Source organism: Ambystoma mexicanum, chromosome 8, assembly GCF_040938575.1.
Source record: "Ambystoma mexicanum isolate Mex_15411 chromosome 8, UKY_AmexF1_1, whole genome shotgun sequence".
Classification (NCBI taxonomy): domain Eukaryota; kingdom Metazoa; phylum Chordata; class Amphibia; order Caudata; family Ambystomatidae; genus Ambystoma; species Ambystoma mexicanum.
This window is the reverse complement of record NC_090929.1, coordinates 1,684,822,428-1,684,844,413: the sequence shown is the minus strand read 5'-3', so window position 1 is coordinate 1,684,844,413 and position 21,986 is coordinate 1,684,822,428. Positions and strand designations below refer to the sequence as shown.

General features: G+C 48.7%; 1 protein-coding gene across 4 annotated transcripts in view; it reads right to left on the bottom strand.

Moving 5' to 3' along the window:
* Nucleotides 1–21,986, bottom strand: part of LOC138473324 (deleted in malignant brain tumors 1 protein-like) — a 633,955-nt gene that overhangs the window by 176,512 nt on the left and 435,457 nt on the right. For all 4 annotated transcript variants that reach the window (XM_069611990.1, XM_069611993.1, XM_069611992.1 and 1 more), the window contains one exon: nt 6,797–6,847. In XM_069611990.1, coding sequence (XP_069468091.1) covers nt 6,797–6,847 — 51 coding nt within the window. The remainder of the gene's footprint in view (nt 1–6,796; nt 6,848–21,986) is intronic.

Sequence of the window (21,986 nt, the reverse complement as noted above, 5' to 3'; positions counted from 1 at the left end):
ATTTAGCACCGTGAATTCCGCCAGGGTCGTAATGAGGGCCAATGGCCCTCATTACACGGTAGGCGGTAACCATGGCGCTATGAGCGCCATGGTTGCCGCCGGTACCGTACCGAGTCCACCATGGTGAATGGCGGACTTACCGCCACATTCCAAGGTTGGAGGGGGCGGTAATTCCCCATTCACCATGTCACTTCCCCATTCCCATTTGAGCCCCCATAGGGCTCAATGGGAAGGGGGAAGGAGCAAATAACGGTACCGCTATAAGCAGTACCGTTATTTGCTCTGGAGTCCCTCAGCAGGTCCCTTCCTTAATGTGTGGTCTGACCACACGTTAAGAACAGGACCTGCTGAGGGACCTCGTAGTATGGCGGTAGGGGATTACCGGCACCGGTGCCCTTACCGGTGCCGGTAATCCCCTACCGCCATCCGTGTAATGAGGTCCAATGATATGAAAATTAACATCAAGAAATCCATGATCTTAATAATGAAGTCCAGCCGTGGTAACGAAAATCATCATGCCTGGCGGTTAGAGAAAGAAAAACTGGAAGTGGTGAACGCAACATTGTATCTTGGTCTAAGGATAAACAAAAACTGTAATGAAGAAGGCCACTATACTTTGGTGCGGGAAAAGCTAAAGACTCAAGGTCTGACAATAAATCGGAGGTATGGAAAGTTCTCCCTGACACCCATTGTAACTTTTGACAAACAAAAGGTGTCAGCTGTAATCACGTATGGAGGGCAGGCTTTACTAGCCCTGAGCTGGGAAGTAGGGAACGTCTGCGAGGCCTACTTCTGGCAGAAAATCCTATGCCTCCCAAACTCACTGCCGATTGAGCTTATAAGATCTGAATTAAGGCTCCAATCTCTGGCATCGATAGTGTTGTGGAGAACTCTATCGCTCTACCGCAAATGCGTTCTCGACAAACCACCTCAACCATATGAAATATTAGCCCAGACAGGGCCATTACTCAGATATACGATACTCCAACGCTGGAAAATGAAATGCAAAGTCATTCTAGAACAGTTTATCATCTCTGAGGATACCCTGAAATACAACCCGAACAAAGCAAAAAGAACCATCCAGGAAAAAGACTGGGAAGAAACTCAAGAAATGAAACGGGCAAGAAACCAGTGCCATAACATCATATGGGAACAAAAAGCATTGAACATTCTCCCACCATACCTAAAGAAGTTTCCATCCAGCCACTACCGAGACCTTCTATTGAGATGCAGATTAAATATCTGCAACTCTAGAGAGGTCAAATGGAGGAGAAAGCAATTAGAAAAATCGGAAGCATATTGCAGACACTGTGAAAACAAAGATCAACTAGAATCTATTAGACACGTTATGCTAACCTGCCCGCGCCCTAGCACTGAATCGCCAGAAGGCAACGGGGAGATATACTCTCAGAATTTCACCAGAAACGGAGGAGGAATATTGGGAGAGACTATTGACAGTTGAAAAGGTTGGCAGAACAAAAGACGCTCTAAAATGTGTGGATTCCGTGAAATTGGGACTGGAGGAGGAAGGACTTGGAGAGCGAGGGAAGTAAATGAGCTCATACTTCGTTTCTGCTTAAATGGCCAAGGAGAACAATTTACTAGATCATTAAATAACGATCTTTCATCTGAGGAGATGAGACTGAAACTTAAAATGAATATGGAAAAATGTTAAAGGTTTAAATGGTTTAACCAATAAGACATTAAAACATTTTTTTTTTAAATTCTGTTTGTGGTAGAGGTTTGGGCGCCGTGAGTGGCAGGGTGAGATGGTGGGTTAGATTGGGGCAGAGATGGAACTCCCCCATTAAAAAAACTGGCAACATCAGTGGCAGTGAAAATACCACACTTAAAAGGCAAACATGGAATCAGCCTGTGGTGAAAACACGTGTTCCAGTTCCAGTAGTCCAACCTCTTGTCCTGTCCTCTGATCTTTTCTACCTCTACATATAATCTTTACCTAATCACTTCCCTTCCACAGATGTTACCTCTTTCTTCTTTAAGCCCTATGTCTGAGTGTGACGTTATCACCTCTATTGCGCATTCCCACCCTGTAACTGCTCTTTCTGACCCCTTCCTGCTTCCTTAATTAAATATGTCTTCCGTGTCTTCGCTCCTGTCCTACCTACTCTTTTCAATCTTTCGTTAGTATCTGGTCACTTTCCTTTATCCTTCTCCAAATTGCTTGACCGTTTAGCAGATTCTCAACTTAGCTCTCATCTTAACATTCACAATGGAATTCCTTCCAACCAATCTCGTGTGCATCCTGGCCTTTCAAATGCTACTGCTTTGGGTCCCTCACGCCCGTCATCTTAAACTCTCTCTGATCTTGGTCTTACTCGATCTCCGTGCTGTGTTCGACACAGGTGATCGTCTGACCTTGCACTCTCTTCTTCTCTCTCTGGCTTACTGCTCTCCAGTGGTTTTCTTCTTATCTTTCCAATAGTTCTTTTGTGATCTCTTATAAGGTCACTTTGTCACCACTCTACTCACTTCCATACAGTGTTCCGAGGGGTTTGGCTTTAGATCCATTCGTATTTAAGCTCTAGACGTCATCTTTGCACTCTTTAATCTCAGAACAGAATTGTCAGCTCCATCTTTATCCTGATAACGCGCAGACCTTGCTTATCGTTTACGCCTTCACTGATCCCACTACTCATCAGCATCTCCCTTCTTGCCTCTCTGGTCAAGTCTTGGATGCTTTCTTGCTTTCTTTGTCTTAACCCAAACAACCCCAGAAATGGTATTCTTCCCTGTCTCTCCCTCGATCTGCTCCCTTTCTCTGATCCCTTTTTCTCCTCTCTACCCTCCTATTGGTCATCATTCACGCAGTCTTGGTTTTCTTTATGTGTCCTCGTTTTCACCACAAGCCCAGATCACTGTTGTAGTTCACTCTTGCCATGTTCATCTTTCTTTAAAATCTGCCACTTGCTAACCTGTGCTTCTGCTGAATGTTTGTTGCAAACCATTGTTCTATGGGGTCTTCCTTATGGCTTATTGCTTTTCTTTATTTGGGGGTGTTGCTAAGCTCTTCATCCCCTGCGACCTATCCTGCACTCTGCTGTCAGAATCTTCTTTTGTCTTCTTCCTCTGCCAATGTTTCAAGGTGTCTGGCTCGCCTTCACTGGCTTCCGGTTAAATAGCAATTTGAGTTTCAGTTTCTGTGTCTAGACTTCACAAGCATCCAGACTGTGTGAATGGTGAATGGTGTGGAGGTGTATACGAGGACCTGATTCTGAGCTCTGTGTGTGATGGGAAGACACTTTTCGTATTTTCTACTTATTCTGTGCTTAGTAACATAGATCAGAATAGAGCAAATAAGAAAAGTGACATTCCATGACGGAATGACACTTTTATTATTTTACACAGAGCTTGCAGTCAGACCCTGAATGTGTGTGTTTGTGTGAGTAACTGTTCTGCTGGGTGCTGTGTGAATAAATGAAAGCCATACGGGTGTGTGACTGCTTGTGTGAATGGTGTGCATGTACATATGAATGTATCTGAATGTGTATATAAATGGTGTCAATGTGTGTATCTGAATATGCATGTGTACATATGAATGGTGTGAATGTGTATATGAATGGTGTCAATGTATATGAATATGAATGTGTTTATCTGGGTAAGTGTTCTGGTCGATGCTGTGTGAATGATTGAGAGGTGTTTGTGTGTGTGTGTCGGTGTGTGGGTGCATGTGTGTCATTAACGGCTGGGTCTTGGAGGGGGGATTGGTTCAGGGCAATACCAAGTTAAGAAAACATGTTCTTTTTGGCTGCATGCAGGCATTCGAGGTCAGAGGGGATCATTCATGAATGGTGCCGGTGCATCCATCCTCCCCATTCCCATTGAGTCCAATGGGACTCGAATGGAATGAGGGGTATTTTCCGGCGCCCGGCAATGGGCAATTACCAGGACTGCCGGGGCCATAATGCCCCGGTAAATCCCCATTGCCGGGTGCCGGGAAAAAAATGACTCCGGCGGCAGCCATGCCGTTTTTACCGGCACGGCTACCGCCGGACTCATAATGAGGCCCAATGTTTATTATTATATTTATTGAAGGGAAACAGTATCCCAGAATTTTATGATCACTCTCAGAATTGACGATTATTCCAACATTGTGCAATTTGTAATGACAATTTTATATAAATGTTTGCTTCCAGCTGCTAGTTTATCTCATACTATTGAGAGCCGCCACTGTAGTCGAACATTAACATTATGGATATTGAGGCCACGCCCCAAATGAAGAAAATGGGCAGCAAGGGGTGAATTTGCCAACTCCAAAGACCTCTCCTTTGTGCTTCTCACTGACTGTTGGATATCTGCTAATTGGCTGAAGGTGGACCGCCTTTGTATCTCAATGGCTGCAGAAGCTGATTTTAACTCGTCCATTCGCCCTTGTCTTTGAGACAGCAATTTAATAAAGAAAGCCCGGCAAGCCCTATTGCCCTGCATCCTTTGCTCAGCAAAGTGAAGGGGGTAAGTCATTATCGAACCCCCACCGACTCTGGAAAGTGGAGTGATATGTCCCCCATCCTATATTGTTCCTACACCGATACCTCAATGTCATTTGAGAAGGTCATGAAGGACATATAGGAAGTTAGAATAGAGGGGCTCTTGGTACAGATATAATGTAGTCAAGATAAGTTCCCACTGGTGGATCGATTCACCAGGTCCGTTTAGCTTAACGGAGCCCTTGAGGTCATGGTTGGTCATTAACAATGTGCTGGTTTGTAAAACAAAGCGTTGGCAAAGACAAGTTGCAAGGCCAGACCTACTGGCTTCGCAAATGCTTGTTCCATCTGTTGTCATTATTTTCTGTTGTGTATAACAGCAATTTCTAGGCACACAGCCTCAATACCACTGCTCACATCTCCAGCTCTATCACTCGCGCCACATCAGCACGACAGCGGCCAACGACTCATGGTGTTGATGTTCAACTGATTGATCCTTGGGCTCTCCCCTCCAGATAGATCCCCAAAGTGTCGCAAAGCGGGTCGAATCGCGTTGGCGTCCAGGACAAGGGTGGATTGCACCGATCAACACTGCGGGGTTCGCATCTGCCTCCCCCACTCCACCACTAATACCCGTCAGGATCAATTGATCAACAGAAGACTTGAGATCAACTTGAAATTCAGAAAGAGGTTTTTTTGAGTTACAGCCAACCAAGTCAGGCTCTGAGTGCTCCATAAATTGCTTTTCTCCAAACATCCTTCGAGTAGTGCAATGTCTAATTCTCCCACCGCACCCTTTGTGACAAGCCACCTCCCGGGTGACACACTCACAGCCTCTGGGGTTCTGGTGTCCCACTTTTTCTTTGCTTTTTCTGTGTCTTTCATCTTCTTACTTCCAAGTGCCCTTAGCTCTTCTGGTGGTTTTATGCTGGGAAAGGGCAACATTGATGGGAGCCAAGGGGATTGGCTCTACTCCCCTCCTGGGCCTCCCTCAACTGTGCCAATAGTCTAAGCCATTATCCCCACCGTGCTATGAATCTCAGCAGCTCCTCAAATCTTATGAGGTCCTTACTGGCTGTTCCTTCTTTCTTCTTCCCTCATATGAACTTTAACATGCATCTCCTCCCCTGACTTCCCCCTGCTGTGCTCCACCACATCTTCTTTGCTCTTCCTTACTCTCTCTCTTTTGTCTCCATTCCTCTCGCCCCCCCCTCTCCTCCTCCTGCTTTGACCTCACCTCTGCACTCTGTCTCCTCCGCCTTCTCTCAGTGCTCTCTCCTCTCCTTTATCTCCTCGATGCACTCAAACTTCGTCCTGTAACTCCTGACTCCCACACTGCCTGTGCACTGCCAATGCCTTTTATAGTCTAGCAGGATTGTGTGAGAGAAGTGAGTTTAGCCTGTGATCAGTTTTGATTGGTGTGGACTACAGGTTTCCTGCCAACTCCTCAGTGACTTGCAATATCCTTTTAAGGAATGGCACGGGCTATTTTATCCAATATACCTCCATCAACCTTAACCCTTTTATCGCAGTAGAGGGCAGGGAAATATAGGTTGGTTAGGAATATCTTTCGGGATCACCATGGATCCATCCATATCGTTTTTGGAAAACACTTCAAGACGCACTTATTCAAGTGAATGCACTGACTGAGTCCTCCTGCCAGGCCATTGTCCTGTGTCCTGTGTCATACATATTTGTTGGACCTTGTCTCCATGTTTGCGGCCCGATGCCTGTGGGCTTTCGGCGCAATTTAAATCACTCAATAAATAAATAAAAATCCCACTGTGAATTCAGAGAGTCCCACAGCCGAGGGAAGTCGTGCTCAGGGGGAGCGGCTGACCGCTGCATATGGCCACCCTCTAGAAGGCCTTATCTGATGTTATCCAGCAGCTCAAGGCCAGGCGCATCTGCTCTGATACCCAACCGTGTGTGGGATGGGTGGGAAACCCCTTCAGGACCCCTAATCATGTGCCTAGAGGTGTCGTCCAGCACGAGTCGCATGACAGGTTCCTGTTATATTGCACTGCGCTGCCCTATGCTGCATGCCATCATGGGGAAAGAAGTTCTTGTGTGGAATTGTTATGGTTAACTGCCGGGATATAATGCAAGTCTATGCACACTCGTCCTTGGCACTTAACTGGTTAAGAAGCGCGGGGGGGGGAGGGTCCGAGAGTGGAGGGCAGTTGAAGGAGTATGCGAGAGGTAAAGGAAGCTGGGGGACCCGTTTACCCATGCACACTGGCTGAACTACACGCTAATACGCATACCACCTACCCCTGAAAAGCCTTCTGTACAATAGTTCCACTTATCAATTCATTCAAATGCCATAATTATACCAAAGAACATACCTGATGCATTGGAGGGCAAGGTACTGGCTGGCATCCGGGGCGTCGAATGAGCTGAGGAGGGAAGGACAGGTATGGGTGAGGTCCTCAGTTAACCATGAACATTTACAGCTGTTTCCTAATGTCAGTGGGAATTATATTCGGATAGTATTCCATCAGTCTGATTTTAAGTCACTGAGGGGGGTGAAGTTACGTTGACAGTGCTGCTCCGACTTGAGCAGGTCAGCGAAGAATCAATAAAAGAACCAAGTTCAAAGATCAATGGTTATTGCACTTAGAAAACACAGGCAAAGCAGTCTGCCCACTTGCACGTGCCCCATGGTATGGAGGAATGCACAACGTGCACTTGGCCTGGGTTCTGAAATAGACTTCTGAATCTACTCATCATAGATTAGAACATTTGATTTTTAGTCCTGTGATCAATTACTGGAAGGTGGCTACTGAGATGTCCGCTTTCTTGCCTTTCTGCGCGTGTTCCACATCTACCAAAGGGATGCATTCAAAACTGCAAGAACATTTCCTGCCATTCCCTGTCTCAGTTTAGAACAGGCACAGGGCTATGCACAAGACACAGAAGGGTCATGTCTGAGCTCGAGGCCTAGGGAAGCAGTTCATTAGGGCAACCCTCCAGACCATCATTTGTCCCTGCCAAGCCATTACAGAAAGGGGAAAGACCCAATGGAAATCAGGCTTGGCCCCGCCCCATCCCTTCTGCATGAGACCACAAGCAACCCCAGACATCTTTCAGCCTTGTTGGGCATCATTGGTGTGCTGTAGCTTGGGTCTCTAGGCCCAGCAGGTGCAGACCCACACCTGGGCATACCCGTCCCACTTGGTGTAAATGTAACAAAGGGAAGGTGACATAGCAGTTTGGGTTGGTCTGCCCCTTTGGGGATGGCTCAAGTCTAAATTACATTTACCAGCTACATTCTTGGGCCCTCATTACGACACTGGCGTTTGACCATGGTCCGTATAGCACCATGGTCCATGCCGGTAACTTACTGACTCCGCCATGGCGGAATGGGGAATTACCGCCCCATTCCGAGGTTGGCGGGGCGGTAATTCCCCATGCCGCCATGGCCCTTCCCCATTCCCATTTTTGCCCCATAGGGCTCAATGGAAATGGGGAAGGCGCTAAGTACGGTGCCGCAAATTGCGGCACCGTACTTAGTACCAAGGTCCCTTTGCGGGTTGGTTTTTAACGCCTGCTAAAAGCAGGCGTTAAAATCTCCAACCCGCAAAGGGACCTCGTAATCAGGCGTTAAGGGGTTAACAGCGCCGCCACCTTTTACGGTGCCGTTAACCCCTTAACGCCAGGGTTGTAATGAGGGCCTTGGTCATTCAGCCTAAGAAGCGCGTGTCAGTGGAGGCCTTTGCTGCTGCTTTCTCTGATCCTCTAACACCTGCGGCTGACTCACACTCTATCACAGCCCTCTCTAACCTGCATCTTTCTATCTCAAACACTGTTGATGTTGTTGTCCCTGTCATGAGAATCCATCTGAAGCCTACCTCCAAGTGTAACTCTTGCTATGACTCTTCACTTGTCACCATGAAATGGAAGTGTAGGGTGGATGAGAAGAATTGGAGGGCATTCTGACAAACTGACCTGCTGCCTGCCCCAAAGACAATACAGACTCTCAGTCCTGTCCAAAAAGAGAGCCCACATCCAAGCAGCCTGCGTCTCTGCGGCCTCCAACAACTCGGCTGAGCTCTTTAAAATCTGCAAGGAGCTGGACAATCTTTCTGCAGTCTCCACCTCTCCTGTTCCCTCCCAAGCCATCTGATGTCTCTGGCTTCTCACTTTACCTTTAAAACTCAGGACATCCTGTCCTCTCTCTCGTCTTCCTCTCCCTCTACCTCTCTTGGCACCCTTCTGGACACCTCTCACTCTCCTCCTCCTTTCTCCTCTTTCTCTCTGATCACTCCTGACAATGTTGCTAGACAAGTCCAATCTCTGAAGGTATTGTCCAAGCAGGTGTTCCCCTAATCCTCCAGAACCATCAAGGACCACATTGACAAACTCGCTCCACGCCTGGATGATTTCTGCAATCATTATTTTGCCACTGGAACCTTCCCCCCTACCCTCAAGCACTCCCTTGTGCACCCCCTCCTGAAATATCCATCTGCCCATCCTTCCTGTCTAGCAAAATATCGCCCGATCTCTATCACTCCTTTCCTGGGCAAACTCCTGGAAAAGCTGGCCATCTCCCAGCTTACTCTCCACACTGAATCTGTTGGTTGTCTCCATGACCACCAGTCTGGCTTCAGAGCTGCCAGAGGCATGGAAACTGCTCTCCCGAACACCTGTGAAGATCTGCTCTCTAATCTTGATTCCAGCCTTCCTTCTCTCCTCATCCTCCTTGATATTTCCTCTGCCTCTGACATGGTCAATCATGACATCCTGATCAAACATCTCTGTGAGAACCTGGGCATCAGGGATCAGGCCCTGGCTTGGTTGACCTCCTTCCTCCAGGACTGACTGTCCCAGATCCAATTTGGTTCCTTTCTCTCCACATGTGGTGTTCCCTGGGGCTCTTACCTCTCACTCTGGCTCTTCAATGTCTACTAGGCCCCTTTGGCCCACCAGATCTCTACCTTCTTCTCTAACTTTCAGTGTTTTGCAGATGAAATTCAGTTCTCCTTCAGGCTCCCCTCAGCCTCCTCTCCTCGCGTGCTCATTCCTGACTGTTTATCTGTGATTCAGGAATGGTGTGCCTCCAACAATCTGTGCCTTAATGCCAGTAAGACTGAGATCCTTCTAACTGGGACCCTGGCACCTGCTTTCCCTCTCTCACTCTTGCCACCCTCCTTGGGCCCTCTTTCTTCAACTTCCTGTGAGGAAAAAAAAATTGCTGTCACCTTCGACTCCACCCTCTCTTTCTCTCACATCAAAGACATTTCCAAGAAATCCCACGACCAGCTGCACCTCCTCAAAGGTATTCTTCCTTTTCTAACCTTCCCCCAGAAGGTCACTGTATCCAGAGCCCTGGTTCTGTCTTGCTGGACTACTGCAACAGCTTCTTTCTCAATCTGCCTTCCTATACTCTCGGCCCTCTGTAACTAATCCAGAACAGGACTGCAAGACTTGTCCTTGTCCTCCAGCCCAGGGACTGTATCTCTCCAGCCCTGAAATGTATCCTCTGGCTCCGGGTGGCTGCAAGGATCAGGTTCAAGACCCTCTGCATCATCCACAAGGCCATCAGGGCCGGGGACCGTACTGCATCCAACTCTCTCTTCCTAAACACCTTCCTTCTTGTGTCCTTCACTCAGCCACCTCCAACTCTCTTGGGCTCAGATGATTCTCCAGGAAGAGTGTGTGGGGTATATCTCTTTCCTCTGCTGTTGCCTCCACCTTGAATGACCCCCCTGCCCCACTCAAACTTCAGCCAGACCACCTGAAGTTTTGGAAGCAGCGCAAGACCTTCCTTTTCGCTTCTGCTTTCTCTCTCTCTCTCTCTTCCCTGCTGACCAACCTGTCGGCTGCGCTGACTGGCAGCCTGGTTACCCTCACAGTCTCTTGGGATCCAGTAGCCCTTGCACTGTCTCCAAGCCTACTGTACACTTAGGGGATGTTCTGCAACCCCTCAGTCCTCTGCCTCCCTGCACTTGCCCAGAGCCGCGCTGCCCTGACTGCACACAATCAGAGCAAAGCTGCCCTGACTGCACACACTCAGAGCAAAGCTGCCCTGACTGCACACACTCAGAGCAAAGCTGCCCATATTGCACGTCCCCTTACCTCCCCCAGCAATTACCCTCTCCCCACCCCCTGCACTTGTGCGTTCACACTTGCACAATCTGAATGACACAAGACCTTGTAAGATCGTATGTTTTATCCTCCCTCTGCCTCCCCTCCCTTTTCTTTTCACGCCTAGAAACACTTGTGTACAGGCACGTTATAAATCACTTATCATATCATATGTTTTCCCCCTTTCTGTAATGGCTTGACAGGAGAAGAACGATTGTCTAGAGGGTTGCCCAGAGAGATTGCAGAGTTTGAGCAATTGTGAACCTTCCAGCCATTGCCTCTTTTGTTTTGCTTGCTCAGAGTTCAGTTGACGCTGAATAGAAGATGCTTCCATGACTGGTTGGGATAGATGAGTAGAGAGGACAGCTCGGGGGCAACACACTAGCCTGGGGAACAAGCCATGCTTAGGAGCTGCTGACAAAATAAATCTCCAATTAAATAAGATCCCTGAAAATGTCCCCAGGATGAGGGAGACCCTGGCGGCGTTAATGGAGAATGTGGACCATCCTGCTGCAGTGAGATCAAGTGCACAGAAGCCCTGAAGTAGTTAAAATTGTGAGTCCATGTAAAATGTGAGTGTGCAAAGGAGTCGTCACTACTTATCCCAGAGAGTTTCTTGGGGTGCCCCATAGGAGGCGCTCTAGAAAACTCAAAGCAATTGTCTTGTGAAGTTGCTCCCAGAGATCAGCTGAAGCTGAACACTGGCACTCAGTGGTTTAGCTCTAGGCCGCGTGCTGCCAGAAGACTCTGTTATTTGGCAACATGGTCTGAGAAAACTCTGTGAGATCCTCACGCAGTACCAAGAAATGCAAAAGCTTGACAAGGCAGAGACAAACTCTGCAATAGCAGGAGTCAGTAGTTCTGTCTCTGTAAAGACCATTCATTGTCGTTCGGTCAAATCCGTGCGGGGAGGATGCTTTGAAATTGTCCCGCAACCTGCTTCTGGTGGAGGTTCACATGATTGTGGAAATCTCCCATTTGAGAGTCAACCAGGAAGAACTTAGTGGTTGGATCAAGTGGCTGCAAACCCTTCTTTCGCCTCTGTACACACTACCACCAAGCTCTGGCTAGCTCTTCACCTTCTTCGTGCTCCAGCAAGGGCCCTGTCGAGGTGGCTCTAGGGTCTAGACCCTGCTCTAGACAACACTTGCGACCAAAGCCCTCTTGGGTTATCTGAGCTCCAACAAACACCTCAGTCCCAAGTTAGGGTTTCCAATGGATCAACCCAGCTCTTAGGTAGCAAGCTGGTCTACTCAGAAGCTTTATGGAGTATAGATAGAAGGTTTTATGATGTTTTCTGTCCACCATGCAGACTTATACATGTATATAAAGCCATCATCATGAGAACCCCTACTGACCTTTATTAGAAGATGCTTGTCTATTTTTCTTACTTTACTTTTTTTGGCCAACCTTTTATTGGTGACTATATTTTAAGTTTTTTACTATCAGCCATGTTTGGACTTTGGCATCTTTATCGGCTCAGTCGAATGCATACTGATAGTTCACTTTTGCATCCATCAGCACCGGTGAAGGAGTAAAGCCGCATGTCCAGCCTATACTACCAAAAGGTGAGCCAAGGTGATTCAAGGGGGATTTGGGCTTGCCTACCTGAATACTGGAGGGGACGGTGAGTGTTCAGCTAGAGCACATTAAGCCTCTAACCACTCACCCTCACTCCTATCCCACCACAGACTCTCTAGGCTGTAGCTCAGGAAGAGGACATGGGACTTTTCCACGTTCCCTTCTTTTAACCATTTATGGTAAATCAAGGAAAATGCATGCTTTTCCCGCCTGCCCCCAAATGGGCTTATCAAGATTGAGCGCATAAGCATTTTCAGGAATTAGGCTGGCAAACAGAGCAGATCAGCAGGGATTTAGAATGTGAGCAACTCTGACAGCATGGCATGTCAGGCAGTAGCTTCTATGTGAAGAGTTGAGCATGGCAAGCACCCTTGTCTGGAATTCTGGTATGTGATGGCCACTACAGAGGTCTCCCACTCATCAATACAGGCGAGAGGAAAATGACCCCTCCTGCAGATAGTTTGGTTTTTGCAGGTTGAATGGGATTTGTGTGTTAAGGACGTGTGACTGTGTTTGTTTCTGTCTGAGAGAAAGATAATGGCAGTTGTGTACATTTGGACCGGAAGTGCTCTAATCAAGTTATAAAACACTGTCTGAGTGCTGCCTCCACAAATGTAAAAGTTACTCACTGTGGTGGCTGATATATGCCTAGTTCATAATCCCCTTTTGTATATACTTATGGAATGTTCTGCATAGGGATAGGACCACTGCCTATTTAGTCAACACACAAAATAATATTTGGCAAGGATCTGGTGCGCATGCGCAGTGCATAGTTTTACAAGAAATGGCCTGACCACCAGCTGGACCCAACAGCCAACTGCCTCTGCTCAAGCAGGACAGTAAAAGGTACAAGAGGCGGCAGGGGGAGTGCCTACGGAGGGAAGGGGACCATGGACTAGCCACTACAGCGAGTACGTTTTACATACTCCAATGTCCCATTCTATCTCCTCCATGCTTATAGAAGAATTCTACAGCATTGCTGAAAATGGATAGGGGTGCATTTCCTTTTACTTGAAGAAGTTCTGTGGAACAGTTTGTCTGAAGCTTCCATCTTCTCTAGAGCTGACATTAAGGGAGTAATGATTGCAGAAAGAGGAAGAAGAGGCCCAGATGGACACCTTGCAAATGAGGTCCACAGGGAACAGTCTCTTGAAAGTTACAGAGGCTGTCTTCGCGCTCACTGATTGAGCATGGAAACCCGTAGAAGGGAGTTTGCCCTAACACGTGCAGGATTCCACGACGGAATGTGTGCTCCCTGAGCATTCTGGATTTCTGAACTGACTGGAACTGTCCAGGTCCAATTCGAATGCTCCCCCAACATCGATGCCATGGGGAATCCTCTCTGCCTCCAAAGATGGATTTGGGAAAAAAGAAGGAAAACATATTCCCTGATTTAAATGGAAATCTGACACTATCCTGGAAAGAAAGGTTGGGTGTGTTCTTGCCACTGTTTGTCTTAGTGAAATTCTTGAACAGTGCTTCATCAGAAAGTGCACACGCCTTGATGGTCCTCCCGGCTGACATCACCATGACCACAAGCATCGTATTCCATGAGACCAAACGTCCAGAAGACGATGGTCCTCCCGGCTGACATCACCATGACCACAAGCACCGTAATCCATGAGACCAAACTCCCAGAAGATGATGGTCCTCCCCGCTGACATCACCATGACCACAACCACCGTATTCCATGAGACCAAACTCCCAGAAGACGATGGTCCTCCCGGCTGACATCACCAAGACCACAAGCATCGTATTCCATGAGACCAAACTCCCAGAAGACGATGGTCCTCCCGGCTGACATCACCATGACCACAAGCATCGTATTCCATGAGACCAAACTCCCAGAAGACGATGGTCCTCCCGGCTGACATCACCATGACCACAAGCACGTAATCCATGAGACCAAACTCCCAGAAGACGATGGTCCTCCCCGCTGACATCACCATGACCACAAGCACCGTATTCCATGAGACCAAACTCCCAGAAGATGATGGTCCTCCCGGCTGACATCACCATGACCACAAGCACCGTAATCCATGAGACCAAACTCCCAGAAGACGATGGTCCTCCCCGCTGATATCACCATGACCACAAGCACCGTATTCCATGAGACCAAATCCCAGAAGACGATGTTCCTCCCGGCTGACATCACCATGACCACAAGCATTGTATTCCAAGAGACCAAACTCCCAGAAGACAATGGTCCTCCTGGCTGGCATCACCAAGAGCACAAGCATCATATTCCCTGAGACCAAATTCCCAGAAGACTATGGTCCTCCTGGCTGACATCACCATGACCACAAGTACCGTATTCCATGAGACCAAACTCCCAGAAGACGATGGTCCTCCCGGCTGACATCACCATGACCACAAGCACCGTATTCCATGAGACCAAACTCCCAGAAGACGATGGTCCTCCCGGCTGACATCACCATGACCACAAGCACCGTATTCCATGAGACCAAACTCCCAGAAGACGATGGTCCTCCCGGCTGACATCACCATGACCACAGGCACCGTATTCCATGAGACCAAACTCCCAGAAGACGATGGTCCTCCCGGCTGACATCACCATGACCACAAGCACTGTATTCCATGAGACCAAACTCCCAGAAGACGATGGTCCTCCCAGCTGACATCACCATGACCACAAGCACTGTATTCAATGAGACCAAACTCCCAGAAGACGATGGTCCTCCCGGCTGACATCACCAAGACCACAAGCATCGTATTCCATGAGACCAAACTCCCAGAAGACAATGGTCCTCCCGGCTGACATCACCATGACCACAAGCATCGTAATCCAAGAGACCAAACTCCCAGAAGACGATGGTCCTCCCCGCTGACATCACCATGACCACAAGCACCGTATTCCATGAGACCAAACTCCCAGAAGACGATGGTCCTCCCGGCTGACATCACCATGACCACAAGCACCGTAATCCATGAGACCAAACTCCCAGAAGACGATGGTCCTCCCGGCTGATATCACCATGACCACAAGCACCGTATTCCATGAGACCAAACTCCCAGAAGACGATGGTCCTCCCAGCTGACATCACCATGACCACAAGCACCGTATTCCATGAGACCAAACTCCCAGAAGACGATGGTCCTCCCGGCTGACATCACCATGACCACAAGCATCGTAATCCAAGAGACCAAACTCCCAGAAGACGATAGTCCTCCCCACTAACATCACCATGACCACAAGCACCGTATTCCATGAGACCAACCACCCAGAAGACGATGGTCCTCCCGGCTGACATCACCATGACCACAAGCACCGTAATCCATGAGACCAAACTACCAGAAGATGACGGTCCTCCCGGCTGACATCACCATGACCACAAGCACCGTATTCCATGAGACCAAACACCCAGAAGACGATGGTCCTCCCGGCTGACATCACCATGACCACAAGCACCGTATTACATGAGACCAAACTCCCAGAAGACGATGGTCCTCCCCGCTGACATCACCATGACCACAAGCACCGTATTCCCTGAGACCAACCACCCAGAAGACGATGGTCCTCCCGGCTGACATCACCATGACCACAAGCACCATAATCCATGAGACCAAACTACCAGAAGATGATGGTCCTCCCGGCTGACATCACCATGACCACAAGCATCGTATTCCATGATACCAAACACCCAGAAGACGATGGTCCTCCCGGCTGACATCACCATGACCAAAAGCACTGTATTACATGAGACCAAACTCCCAGAAGACGATGGTCCTCCCCGCTGACATCACCATGACCACAAGCACCGTATTCCCTGAGACCAAACTCCCAGAAGACGATGGTCCTCCTGGCTGACATCACCATGACCACAAGCATTGTATTCCAAGAGACCAAACTCCCAGAAGACGATGGTCCTCCCGGCTGACATCACCATGACCACAAGCACTGTAATCCATGAGACCAAACTCCCAGACGACGATGGTCCTCCCGGCTGACATCACCAAGACCACAAGCATCGTATTCCATGAGACCAAACTCCCAGAAGACGATGGTCCTCCCGGCTGACATCACCATGACCACAAGCACCGTATTCCATGAGACCAAACTCCCAGGAGACGATGGTCCTCCCGGCTGACATCACCATGACCACAAGCACTGTAATCCATGAGACCAAACTCCCAGAAGACGATGGTCCTCCCGGCTGACATCACCATGACCACAAGCATCGTATTCCATGAGACAGACTCACAAGCTGGTCAGCTAATTTACTGAGAATTGCATTTAGATGCAAGGATGGATGAGAGGGCCTAACCAGAGGGATACAGATGTTGCAACCCTTTGAAATGCTTTTCATTAATGATAATCAGATTAGAGAATGATAGAAATATTTCTCGACTCACCCACAAAGGGATGCCCCGCCAGCAATCCCTCTCTTGTCGTGCACCCTCTGGAACTCGATCCCAGTGTCAGCTTGGAATGCCCCCACATCTCTTTAATTTTACAAATCTAACAAAACGTGGCTTTTTCAACAATAGCTGAACAAGGACGGTCGTGCAGCCCAAATTTAGAACACAACTCACAGTTCTGCGCTGCTGTTAAAAGGTGCCAACCCAAACGCTGACTTCCCACATCCTGTACACCGCGCGGCTGCTCGCGAGCTAGGTCCGTGTTTTAAACAGTCAAATTTAGTAATAATAAAATAATTAGCAAGGGGACCGGAGCAAAGGCATAGACCCTTATTTTCTTCCATGGCATGTTCATAGCATTTCTGAGGTAGTGAACCAACCCCCACGCCCCCCCTCCAGGAAGTGCACTGGGGACACCAGGAGTTCACCAGAGATGTACCCGCGGAAAGCCCCACCGCTGAACAATGGGCACTAGGACTGGTACGGACAGCTCCCACGCGTGCCTCCGATGGTGATCATCGGATCTGCGTCAATGTTGCCCTATCCAGGAAGGTGGGTCGCTTGAACTTTCGATTCCAAGCTCTGAGGCCCATTCCACTTATCCAGCGGGGGGGGGGGATTTGCCCCTGCGCCCCCGTTTGCTGATATAACACATTGTGGTCGTGTTGTTTACGAAGAGCAACGCCCGCGTGCTCCTTGCCGAAGGGTGAGATGCTTCTAGTGGCAGAAAGATGTCACCCAGTGCAAGGATACTGAGGTGCATGCGTGAACCTTGTAGCCTCCAAAGATCTCGCATGCACAAGCCTTCCATGGTGACTCCCCGCCTGCGGGAAGAGGAATCCATTGTCAGCATGACCTCAGGCTGAGGATCTTGAAACAAAGCCCCTCTGAAAGAAACCTGGTCCCGGGCCCACTGGGCCATTTCTCGTTTCACTGCTTGAGTCAATTGACTGATTCTGTTTGTTTTGCATTCAGACATTCGCTGAGGGCCACTCGGTGCACCTTGTCTGGGGGCGGGCCATGGGAACATCATTGGTGCAAGACGCCTTGAGGCAAATCAGCCACTGGAACCATCAGGCAGTCGTGCACTCTAGGCTGAGGACTTGAGCTAATGCTTTTCTGAAGCACAGAATCCTTAGATGGGTAGTGAGCACCTTGACTTGACGGCGTCCCCACATCTTCCCTGTATATCAGCCTGTGGGATGCAATACGTTGACATTTCTTGACACTGCTTGGAACCCCAAGCAAGTGCAACCGACGCACCAGCCCTTGCACCCCCAGTAGTTGAGGTCAGCCTACACCTGCACACCCCTCAACATGAGGAGGGAGGATACTGCTGTCGTCAGTTTCATGAAGACGCCAGGTGAAGCCTTCAGGCTGAAATGGAAAGTCTTAGTATTGGAGCAGATGCTGCAGCAGAGAAAGTATCAGAAATGGTCAATATGGTTTCCACATAGGAGAATGCAGGTAAGCTTCCTTCAGATCCACTGCACAGATCCAGTCGCTACTGAGCGGGGGGCAGTCTGGCCTTTGCTGGTGTGAGCACTTTGAACCTATCGCGGAGGACTGGTCCAGGATTCTACACAGGCCAGCCTGGTTCTATTTCATAAATAGTCCTGAAATAGAACCGCAAATCCTCTCTCTAGATCTGGAACTCCCTGCGGGCCAGACATGGCTAAAAAACCTTTTGATTTCATCCAGCCCCTTGTGGATGTCATGTGGTGCCTACTCTAAATTTCATAACATGGATGTGTTGTCTGGCGGAGTGTCAAGTGTCAAATTCCTGAGAGTGAGACCATTCTGCTGGGAGACCTGTCCTATAACCTATGCTTTCTATCCTGGAAAAACCCAGCAAAAGATCAGGCAGTGCAAGTCCTACACTCCGACAATGAGGCCGACTGATGAAGCGGCCTGCAAGCAGCCTTCCCAAATTCCTCCAATTTCCAGCTTTTTGACTGCCCAACGCAGGCAGGAAACCTCTGCATATAACCAGGAGGGGTTCACCTGCTTGTTGCCAGCACATGACAAACTGGTAGGTGATGTGCACAATCGACCACTAGAGGGAGCCCGGTCGCCACATACTAGTATAGCAAGAAACAACACGTCAATTCTGAGCCTGTGATAAAAGTAGTGAAGAAAGCTGACATTCTCCTCTCCAGTTTCCAGCACCGCCATTCTGACTTGAATGGAAGAAATGGAGGGGGAGGAGTCATGCTTTCCAGCAGCAAAAGCTGCTGAAATCTGTTGTTTTGATAGAAACATGTGCACTAGTGGTTTAGGAAAGTGTCCTTAAAGTTGAGGGCCCAATTCTGAGGTGCATGCAAAAATAGGAAAGTGTTCATCCATCAAGCATGAACACTTTCCTTTAAAGCACCATATTCTGATGAAGTGGTAATGTGGTGGGTGGTCTGGCATCAAAGCCACGACCTTAGCATGCACCTGACTTTATGCTTGACAACAGCCTTAACAGCCATGAGAAATGCAGGACAGGCACCGTGTGGGGATCCCCCTTTGAAAAGCACTACTTTAGCGCATCAAAAAGAGGAGTTAAAATACGGCACCGGTGAGGCGCCATTAAACGCTGCTGCACACCTGTTTCCTTTATAAAAATAGCATTTCCTAGACTCCAGAACCACTTTTCTAGTTGAATGAAAGCTTAAGAAACGTTTCTTAAACTAGAAACGTGGCCGTCTTTTAAGAAAAGCTTGTTGTGCCAGTGGTGCACACGTTTCTATCTAAACGCTAGATTTAAGCAGATTTTGCTGCTGCAAAGCACAGTATCGCCCCTCCAATTCTTCCACCCACCTCGGAATACTGCAGAGGGGGGAATGCCGGCTTGCACACTACATTATGGTGCAGAGGGGGAAATGCCGGCTTTCACGCTACATTATGGTGCACAGGGCGGGAATGCCGGCTTTCACACTACATTATAGTGCAGAGGGGGGAATGTCGGCTTTCACACTACATTATGGTGCAGAGGGGAAAATGACGGCTTTCACACTACATTATGGTGCAGAGGGGGGAATGCCAGCTTTCACACTACATTATGATGCAGAGGAGAGAATGCCGGCTTTCACACTACATTATGGTGCAGAGGGGAGAATGCTGGCTTTCACACTACATTATGGTGCATAGGGGAGAATGCCGGCTTTCACACTACATTATAGTGCAGAGGGTAGAATGTCGGCTTTCACACTACATTAAGGTGCAGAGGGGAGAATGGTGGCTTTCAGAGGGCAGAATGCCAGCTTTCACACTACATTATGGTGCAGAGGGGAGAATGCCGGCTTTTACACTACATTATGGTGCAGAGGGCAGAATGCCGGCTTTCACTCTACATTATGATGCAGAGGGGAGAATGCCGGCTTTCACACTACATTATGGTGCAGAGGGCGTAATGCCAGCTTTCACACTACATTATGGTGCAGAGGGGAGAATGCTGGCTTTCACACTACATTATGGTGCAGAGGGGGGAATGTCGTCTTTCACACTATATTATGGTGCAGAGGGGAGAATGTCGGCTTTCACACTATATTGTGGTACAGAGTGGGGAATGCTGGCTTTCACACTACATTATGGTGCAGAGGGGAGAATGACGGCTTTCACACTACCTTATGGTGCAGAGGGGGGAATGCCAGCTTTCACACTACATTAGGATGCAGAGGGGAGAATGCCGGCTTTCACACTACATTATGGTGCAGAGGGGAGAATGCTGGCTTTCACACTACATTATGGTGCATAGGGGAGAATGCCGGCTTTCACACTACATTATGGTGCAGAGGGTAGAATGTCGGCTTTCACACTACATTATGGTGCAGAGGGGAGAATGGTGGCTTTCAGAGGGCAGAATGCCGGCTTTCACACTACATTATGGTGAAGAGGGGAGAATGCCGGCTTTCACACTACATTATGGTGCAGAGGGCAGAATGCTGGCTTTCACACTACATTATGGTGCAGAGGGGAGAATGCCGGCTTTCACACTACATTATGGTGCAGAGGGGAGAATGCCAGCTTTCACACTACATTGTGGTGCAGAGGGGAGAATGCCGGCTTTCGCACTACATTATGGTGCAGAGGGTGGAATGCCGGCTTTCACACTACATTATGGTGCGGAGGGGAGAATGCTGGCTTTCACACTACACTATGGTGCAGAGGGGAGAATGCCAGCTTTCACACTATGTTATGGTGCAGAGGGGGGAATGCTGGCTTTCACACTACATTCTGGTGCAGAGGATGGAATACCAGCTTTCACACTACATTATGTTGCAGAGGGGAGAATGCCAGCTTTCACACTACATTATGGTGCAGAGGGGAGAATACCAGCTTTCACACTACATTATGGTGCAGAGGGTGAAATGCCGCCTTTCACACTACTTTATGGTGCAGAGGGGAGAATGCCAGCTTTCACACTACGTTATGGTGCAGAGGGAAGAATGCTGGCTTTCACACTACATCATGGTGCAGAGGGGAGAATGCCGGCTTTTGCACTACATTATGGTGCAGAGGGTGGAATTCCGGCTTTCACACTACATTATGGTGCAGAGGGGAGAATGCTGGCTTTCGCACTACATTATGGCACAGAGGGGAGAATGTCAGCTTTCACACTACATTATGGTGCAGAGGAGAGAATGCCGGCTTTCACACTACATTATGGTGCAGAGGGTTGAATGCCGGCTTTCACACTACATTATGGTGCAGAGGGTGGAATGCCTCATTTCACACTACATTATGGTGCAGAGGGGAGAATGTCGGCTTTCACATTACATTATGGTGCAGAGGGGACAATGTTGCCTTTCACACTACATTATGGTGCAAATGATGGAATGCCGGCTTTGACACTACATTATGGTGCAGAGGGGAGAATGTCGGCTTTCACACTATACTATGGTGCAGAGGGGAGTATGCTGGCTTTCACACTACATTGTGGTGCAGAGGATGAAATGCCGGCGTTCACGCTACATTATGGTGCAGAGGGGAGAAAGCCGGCTTTCATACTACATTATGGTGCAGAGGGGAGAATGTCGGCTTTCATACTACATTATGGTGCAGAGGGGAGAATGCTGGCTTTCACATTACATTATGGTGCAGAGGGGAGAAAGCCGGCTTTCACACTACATTATGGTGCAGAGGGGAGAATGCCGGCTTTCACACTACATTATGGTGCAGAGGGGAGAATGCCGGCTTTCACACTACATTATGGTGCAGAGGGGAGAATGCCGGCTTTCACGCTACATTATGGTGCAGAGGGGAGAAAGCTGGCTTTCACACTACATTATGGTGCAGAGGGGACAATGCCGGCTTTCACGCTACATTATGGTGCAGAGGGGAGAATGCCGGCTTTCATACTACATTATGGTGCAGAGGGGAGAAAGCCGGCTTTCACACTACATTATGGTGCAGAGGGGAGAATGCCGGCTTTCACACTACATTATGGTGCAGAGGGGAGAATGTCGGCTTTCACATTACATTATGGTGCAGAGGGGACAA